The sequence below is a fragment of the Osmerus eperlanus genome, chromosome 2 (assembly GCF_963692335.1).
Source record: "Osmerus eperlanus chromosome 2, fOsmEpe2.1, whole genome shotgun sequence".
NCBI classification, from domain to species: Eukaryota; Metazoa; Chordata; class Actinopteri; order Osmeriformes; family Osmeridae; genus Osmerus; species Osmerus eperlanus.
Genome location: NC_085019.1, coordinates 3,221,589 through 3,230,530, shown reverse-complemented (window position 1 = coordinate 3,230,530; position 8,942 = coordinate 3,221,589). Strand labels below are relative to the sequence as shown.

Sequence of the window (8,942 nt, the reverse complement as noted above, 5' to 3'; positions counted from 1 at the left end):
TTATTTTCCTTCTCTCCTTCCCTTCATCCCAATCCCATCTCTTTCTCATGAGCTGAGACGCAGGTGTTTGAAATCTCTCATGTTATTTACAGACACAGACAATCCTGTTACAATCGCTATGACGCTATGATCTCAATTCCTCTCCAACCCCCTGTAACACCACCTCATCCAAGGAGAGGGGCTGGAAGCTGCAGAGATGAGAGAGAAGTGCCTAATGAAACAAGAGGGTTTTATTTCTGCTCTGAATTTAAATTGCAACAGTCAAAAAACATAAAGCCAGCATTACATTTAGGTGAGACAAATATGCTTGGTTGGTTTAAGATCCATTTTGTGTTTTCTCTCCTTCTCTCTCCCTCAAACACGACGAAATAGACATTAATTCTGTGTTTGCGAGCTGTGAAAATGTAATTTCCAGTTCAAGTGTTCCAATTGGGGCTTAGTGACAGTGGAGAGCTTTAGACTGTCTGTTGAATTAGTTTAAGGCTGGCTGAGATTGCCCTCACTGCTCTGCTGTGAGGGTCTGGAGAAGACCAGCCAAGGAGGAGGCTCACAGAGAGCGGAGAGGAGGCGGGTAATTCAGAGCAGGAGAGGGCTGGAGGTGGAGAGCTGTGCGGAGGTGTGAGGAGGAGTGATTGGCTTGATTTCCCCAGTGTGTCTTCCATCACTGGGGAAGCGCTGCGGCTTCATCAGCTGCTCCTGCCGGATCAGCGTTGGCCGCTGGTTCTCTCACCTGGCTTAGATAGCTATCTGCAGGAAGGCACGGGGGGACATATTGACTCTCATTGCTCATCATGATCTTTTTTCGAGAAAATAAATGAAAACAAGCGATAGACTGTGCCTCGTCTGACCTCTCGTCCTCGTCCTCGTCCTCCCATCCTCGGCTCGCTCCACTGAATGCAGAGTAGATTTCTTGGCCGTGGAGCATTTTGACTATTTTTTTTAAAAACACCCAGGGCTTTGTTGTTGAACAGTCTGGTCTGATGTGAAGTCTGGCCTGTGTTTTCCCTACCTCATATTGTCGGCGTTGTCTGGCTGCTGAGTGGGGTGTTGTGTTCCCGTCTGCGCTGTCGGAGGACGTTTTATCTGGCTGTTCCTCTGTGTGATGGCTGCTCGTCTCCCAGGACGCCACAGAGCTGACCGGGGAACGCTGGCCCATCCTGGTCACGCCACAGAGCTGACAGGGGAACGCTGGCCCATCCTGGTCACGCCACAGAGCTGACCGGGGAACGCTGGCCCATCCTGGTCACGCCACAGAGCTGACAGGGGAACGCTGGCCCATCCTGGTCACGCCACAGAGCTGACCGGGGAACGCTGGCCCATCCTGGTCACGCCACAGCGGCCATGTGTTTGGTCCCACCTGGTGGGGGGAGAGACGGAGGGGGAGAAGGGAACCTTTCGGAGGACTGTGAATGAGAGGCCTGTCGTGACGCTATGGGGAGCGGGTGGGCATATTGCAAAGCAGCAGGTGCTCAGCCAATCTGGGAGGCTGCCTGGTCTCCTGATGCGGGTCCTCAAAGGAGGGAGAGTCTGTGATTGGCCGCAGTTCAAGACGGACAGGAGCGACAACCGGAGGGCACTGCCAACTAGCTAGTCATGGTGCACCTGGCCTAGTGTCACAGGACCGGAGATGGTTTAGACAGTCTGACTTCACACAGTGTGCGTGTGTGTGTGTGTGTGAGAGAGTGTGTGCCAGCAGCTTTGAAGTTTGTGGTTCTACTCTGTTTTGGTTGCCATTATAGGGAGACTGAGATCCAGGCCCTCTGAGGAGATATGTGTTGTACGGCTGCCAGATGGTTTAAAAGGCTGCTGTTGGGGGTGGTCTGGCTGCCTCTGTTTGACTGTTAATTTGATTTCATTCTCATCTAATAATCACTAGGGAAAAGGTGTTTTCTATGTTCTTAGAATACAAATACAACACAACTTCATAATGAAGTTTAAACCCTCCCCCCCCCCCCTCCTCATGTCCTTAGCAGCAAATAATGAGCAGCAAATGAGCTGAAAGCTTTTCCATGGGCGCTGCACCCTTCCCTACCTCTCCCTCTGGGCCGCGTGACTCTTCCGTCAGACATGACGTAGCGCTGAAAGGCATACGACAGGCTGACCCACGCATTGTTCGGTGAAAACAATGACCCTCAACCTCTGACCTTTGACCCTTAGAGAAAGCAAACCTAAGTATGTTCTGCGGGACAGAGAGAGCACGGAATGCCAGAGATGAAAGGGACTGTGTGATCACGTGTTGCAATGACGTTGGGGCCCTAACATGTGTGTAACGAGGTGAGAGAGGAGGCGGCTCGGCCTCTGTTGTGACCTCCACAGAGGATCCAGTGAGCCGCCTTGCATTCGGAAACGTGTTTCAGCACGTGATTGTATGTGTGTGTGTGTATGTGTGCGTGCTTTGGGGCAGGTGAGGATTGGTCCTTGAGCAGATGGCAGGAGGACTCCCTGCGTCAGCGACACAGCTCAGCACTGTGTCCATCACTCACCTCTGTAAATAATTAGGGTAGGTGGTGTGTGTGTGTGTGTTTATCTCCCACGACAGATTCCATCATCTTATTGCTGATTCTGACACTTGAAAAGCGTGAGCTGGATTGCCCTTGGTGTTTTGTCTCCTGCACATCCCTTCCTCACAGATGCCCTTGGATGGTCTTCACACAACTCCATGGGTCTGAGATCAACCTTTCATCAGCACTCAGAGGGTGTGTTCAAAATGCAGATCGCAGCGCAGACAGGAAGGACTCTTCCAACCCACCCCCTCCCACACACGCTCATACACACCATCCCCCACCCTCCTCTCTCTCTCTCTCTCTCTCTCTCTCTCTCTCTCTCTCTCTCTCTCTCTCTCTCTCTCTCTCTCTCTCTCTCTCTCTCTCTCTCTCTCTCTCTCTCTCTCTCTCTCACTCACACACCTACACACACATAATTAAAAGTCTGAAACCATGGCTAATTTCCCTGGCAACGCCACATGAATATGTCCTTACTCATAAATGTCAATTTAGAATCCTAAGCATGTGTCATTGTCTTAATAAGAAAAGGAGTAGTGAGAGAGATAGGCTGAATTAAGGAGTGATGAAAAAGAGGTAATGGGTTGTAGAGAGAGGGCAGAGAGAGAGAGAGAGAGACAGAGAGAGAGAGAGAGAGAGAGAGAGAGTGAGAGAGAGAGACAGACCCCTGTAGACACAAGCCCTAAACATACATGCGTGTCTATCTGCTGAATTTGTAGGTTTTAAATGACTCATCAATTTTTTAAGACTTTCGTTTTCCTTGACAGGCACATGCTAAGTCTGTTTCAGTTTCCAGTTTCTGACTGGGCTCTGTCAGTGAGATCATGTTACCTACCTGCAATCAGAACAGCACCCCTATAGACAAAACCAAGACTTTATGTTAGAAAACCAGGATGGTTCAGGTGTTCCGATGTCCACCTCCAGATGACAGAGAAAGCTGTAACTGATGGCCCACATCCTGTTCAACAGAAATGATAAATCTACCAGAGTTACGGCCACCCAGACACAAACTCTGGAGCTGGGCCTAAAAGCATAAACCAGCACGTCCCCCCCCACCTCCACCCCCACCACGACCCCCCGCCCCACCTCCACCTCCACCCTGCCCCTCCCTCCCACCCCCACCACGACCCCCACCCCCACCACGACCCCCCACATATCAGACCATCGTCTCCTAAGTTTGCATACCTTCTAACTCAACCGATCAAATCACACTATCAAGACCCCATAAATAATAGCGATCATCTATCATGCTTCCCACGCTCAGCAACTAACACCTCACTAACAGAAAGACTTAGAGAACAACTCCCACAGCCAATATCAAGTCTACCAGAATGGAATGGAATAATTAGCAGAGAGCCTTGTTGCTTCTTAGCAGATTGTTTGTTGACATTTTGTGCATGAATTAATGATGCCAAATTGGTTTGTCTTATCAGAGCACAACTCTATGAATATCTATAAAGAATAAGCCCTGTCATTAATGAATGCCTCTGTGTGTGTATGTGTGTGTATGTTGGTGTGTGTGCATGTGTGTGTATGTTGGTGTGTGTGCATGTGTGTGTATGTTAGTGTGTGTGCATGTGTGTGTATGTTGGTGTGTGTGCATGTGTGTGTATGTTGGTGTGTGTGCATGTGTGTGTATGTTGGTGTGTGTGCATGTGTGTGTATGTTGGTGTGTGTGCATGTGTGTGTATGTTAGTGTGTGTGCATGTGTGTGTATGTTGGTGTGTGTGCATGTGTGTGTATGTTGGTGTGTGTGCATGTGTGTGTATGTTGGTGTGTGTGCATGTGTGTGTATGTTGGTGTGTGTGCATGTGTGTGTATGTTGGTGTGTGTGCATGTGTGTGTATGTTGGTGTGTGTGCATGTGTGTGTATGTTGGTGTGTGTGCATGTGTGTGTATGTTGGTGTGTGTGCATGTGTGTGTATGTTGGTGTGTGTGCATGTGTGTGTATGTTGGTGTGTGTGCATGTGTGTGTATGTTGGTGTGTGTGCATGTGTGTGTATGTTGGTGTGTGTGCATGTGTGTGTATGTTGGTGTGTGTGCATGTGTGTGTATGTTGGTGTGTGTGCATGTGTGTGTGTGCACGTGTGTTTGTAGTGTAATCTGGGTGTCTTGAGTACACGTTTCCAAAAATGCACACAACTCATCTTACAGTTAGAAGTAAGACTTCTGATAGCAGTGAGAGCCTGCCGCCTGTATGCCAACGTTCCCCTTCTGTTTGTTGTTCTGGCCTCTATGTCTTAGAAACCAGCGTCAGGGTAGCGATGTGCCGTCCATAACTGGCTAGCACGACTCAGCTGGAATTGGATTTCTGCCAACACCCTCCAACCAACTATACACACAGTGTCACTATAGCCAACATACATACATACACACACACACAATCGCATGCAGAGTTCCACACACAGTTACACACAGTTACACACACACACACACACACGCACACACACACAAGGCATATTTGGAACCTTCTTCGTGCATCATGAAGTTGGAGTTAAGTCCCTCTGAGTTTGAAGACTTCCCCACCGTGAAAGAAGTAGCCTCTGAACGACAGCAGTGAGATAAGAACAACCGGAGGGACATTTCCCGACGCAGGGTCAGCTGACCAGACGAGCACAAGAGCGGAGGAAAGGGGAGGAGAGGTAAGAGGAGAGGGGAGAGGAGACGTGGGCTAGGAGAGCGGGAGAGCGGGCAGGAGGGAGGACACTCTCCAGGTCCGGCATGGTGCCGGGGAGTGTGTGTTCACCGCTTCATTGCTCTGATTAGACCCAACTCAGTGGCTTCTTCCGTACCGCTGAACTCCCCCTCTCCCTGCCTCCACCACATCTCTCGCTCTACTTAGGACTTTCACCAGCTAACAGTCTGTTAGATTGGATCAGGATGTCTGAGTGTGTTCATGGAAATGGGTAGATGCAACAGATAGAGGCTTAAAGGGGCAGCTCAGCCCTAAAACAATCTAAAAAATGTGTTTATTTAATCTTGTGTTTTTTTTGCGTAGCCCGCTATAAAATAACTTGGCTGTTTTAAAATGGCAGGTTTGTGTGTCCCATGTCGTGTCTCTCTCTGACCAATCAGTAGTCTGCAGTATTTTTCACGTCGCCTTTTGGGATCGCCTCGGCTAAAATAAAAAAGACGGGTAGGGTAGAGTAGTCGAGTCGGTACCGAGCCACACCTCCATATGCTGCCAGGGAGCTTGTTGTTGCTGTTGTTTTGCTGAGCACTGGTTACAGAAACCAAAACAAAAGCTTGTGGGGGCACATAAAAGCCATGTGAAAAATCCAGCTGTCACTCCACAAGTTGCTTTGGTGTGTGCGACCATGCATGCGTGTGTGTGTGTGCGTGACTCAGTCCCCTCACCAGACAGTTCAGCTGGGTTCATTAACATTCTGGAACATTCACTTGTAGGTTAGTGTGACGTCAGCGTCTCTGTGGAAACAGTCTCTGAGCTCAGGGCTAAGGCTCAACTGATGTAGTTCATTAGGGTGGGAGAATGTTAGGAATTGTAGGCATCATTTCTTCCTCATTTCACAGCCTTGTGAAATGATACTGTTGACCCTTTCATGTCCGTTGAAAAACATTTCTCCTTATGGTTTGAGGTGCTGCTGCTCATCGTGGTGATCATGTTTCCTGATGTGTCAGGTGCGGACAGGTTGATTCACCTGCGTGGCGATTGACGCACCCTGCTGACAGGCAGAGAGTGGGAGGGAGCAGGGAGGGGTTGGGGAGCGGGGAGGGGTGGGGTGGGGGAGCGGGTTAGGGACGAGGGTGGCAGAGAGATGGACGAGGTATGATGACAGAGAGCACCACAGCAGACTAGTCAGACAAAACTACCCTGTACGACTGAAAGAGCAGACAGGGTTTAATTACGCTATAATTAGCTCCCATTGAGCCCTGCAGCATGGGAAGGACCATCTCTGTTAACCCTTGTGTTATCTTCGGGTCATTCTGACCCATCAGTCATTGTGACCCACCGTCGTATTGCGACAGATTTACCGCATACAAAGACAAAGTGAAGCCTTTTCTTTTAACCGTTGGGCTGTCTCAGACCCCCCACATTGCGAAGGTTAAAAGAAAATTATTTTAATTTGTTTTTGTATTGGGTAAAATTGGGTAAACACAACGATGGTTCGTTATGAACCTTTGGGTCATGTGACCCGAAGGCAGCACGAGGGTTAAGACTGCGAACACACCAATCATAAACCTCTACAGACACAAACCCCGACTGGGATAAGTGATCGGAAGCTATTCAGCCTGAGATCATGTAGTCAACAGTCATTCAATCAAATTCCTAGGGAGTTGTTTTAACATGTTTTTTTTTTTAATTGGATATAAAACTACCTGTAGATAATTAAATACCAATCAGACCAGGTTTTATTTACATCAGATGTACAATACGACACATCCCATTAAAAGTTAATTATAAACTTGAATAAATTACTCCCCAGAGTGTGACAGTATGACAGATTAGGTATTGAATATTCTCCCTTCACCCCCTCAGGCCTCACCACACCTCCCCACGCCACACACACACACACACACACACACACACACACACACACACATCCCAATCACAAAGATAATTTATACTCCCCTTAATCCCTTAGAGAAACATGTGTGCATCCTCGTGTAAACAGATGGAAATATAATACCTACCCTCCAGAATATCAATAACCATATCGGTCAATCTTCCTCTGATGGAGATTACGAGAAGATTCTGCTTCGGATGAGTTTCAACACTGAGTCAGGTGTGTACATTGCATCTATCAATACATAAACAGTACACACACATTTTAATTAGCAAAAATGTATCCCATAGTGGGATAAAGTGGGGGCTAATTAATATCCACAGTCTGTGTTTTCACCATGACACCTCCTCAGGGAGTTGGTCAGGTCTGTCTGCTCTTTGTGAGCCACACAACCAAAGTTGGACCTAAAAGCAAAGGAAAGGTGTCTCGATTAATATTCCTGTGCAGTGGCATTCTACAAACTGTAGAGTGAAATATCTGCCCTTATCTTGCATGAATTGGGTTTCATGTTTGAGTCAGTTTGAAAGTGTATGTACACGTTGTGCATATACAGTGTGTGTGCGTGTGTGTGTTTGCTGGTCAAGATGACACACACTGCTCTTCATTACAAACCATCTCATGACTTCATGCAATTTGCAGAGCTACTCTATGGTCCTTTGACAGTTAGAATGCCCCTCCAGGCTTTCTCCAATCCTCATTTCGCCCAGCACTTCCTTTAACAGAAACATAGTCATGGATGGGATTGGTATGGATTGGATCATATCCATCCAATAGTCCCATGAACCAGAGTTAGATCATGTATGTGTATGTGTGTACATCAGTGTATGAGTATGATGTCAGCTCTGTTCAGTTATCTCTGCCTGAGCCTTCTCCCTGTGACGGCTGGAGGAAAGTAAGTCAAGTATGCAGAAGCGGAGAACCCACCAAGGGGATTCTGATCCCTCATGGCTGCTTTGCTGTAAAGGGCAAATGACTGATCAGATTGCTGAAATAGAGGCGAGACATTCTGCGGTAATTCAGCTCCCTGTCTCAGGCCTGGAACATGTCTGAGTGGGTGGAGATCGTAAAAGATAAAGCGAAAGGCAAGTTGACTTTCGAAAGGCTTTGAAGGCAATATATGATCTCCGTCTGTGTGAGATGCCCGTCAGTGTCTGTGCTGGGGTTGTTTGCGTATGCATGGATGAATGGATGATTCGATGAGTGCAAATGTTGAAGGGGTCAGATGGCTGAGCGGTTAGGGAGTTGGGCTATTAATCAGAAGGTTGTTGGTTCGATTCCTGGCGTTGTGTCCTTGGGCAAGGCACTTCACCTTACTTGCCTCGGGGGGAATGTCCCTGTACTTACTGTAAGACACTCTGGAGAAGTGTCTGCTAAATGACTAAATGTAAATGCAGGCCAATGCCACAAACAGTGACACTACCCAACCCTCTCCTGGTTAGCGCACACACACACACACACACACACACTGCAGGACTAATCCTCTTAGTGTCAGTCTGAACTACAGGGGCACCACAGGACCAGTGCCCATGCTGCTGTCTCCCCTCCGGCAGAAGGCTGCGGTCCATCAGGACCAATACCTCACGCCACAAAAACAGTTTCTTCCCTTCTGCTGTTGGCCTCTTCAACAAGGTCAAGGGACCACACTGACTCTAATGATTTCTTGCTTAAAACACACTGCTTTTTGCACTGCATTACAAAATGGTATCTTGTACATTTGTATTTTTTTGTAATATTTGTATTTTTATATTGTAATTTACGGCAACTTATATTTTATTTTATTGTATATTTAATTCTATTATAATCCCACTTAGTACTGCTAGTTTATGTACCCTTAGTATAGATAGTCCACATATTTAAATTTTAGGTATATGTTTATTGTATGCACCTTCCTGCCAAAGCAAATTCCTTGTCTGTG

At 47.6% G+C, this 8,942-nt stretch overlaps 1 protein-coding gene across 1 annotated transcript in view; it reads left to right on the top strand.

Moving 5' to 3' along the window:
* The window catches only part of LOC134034178 (C-type mannose receptor 2-like), an 11,399-nt gene extending 10,221 nt beyond the window's left edge, over positions 1–1,178 (top strand). Inside the window, exon 8 of the mRNA XM_062478566.1 lies at positions 1,122–1,178. Within this exon, the coding sequence (XP_062334550.1) occupies positions 1,122–1,178 (57 nt within the window). The remainder of the gene's footprint in view (positions 1–1,121) is intronic.
* Positions 1,179–8,942: the final 7,764 nt, after the last annotated feature.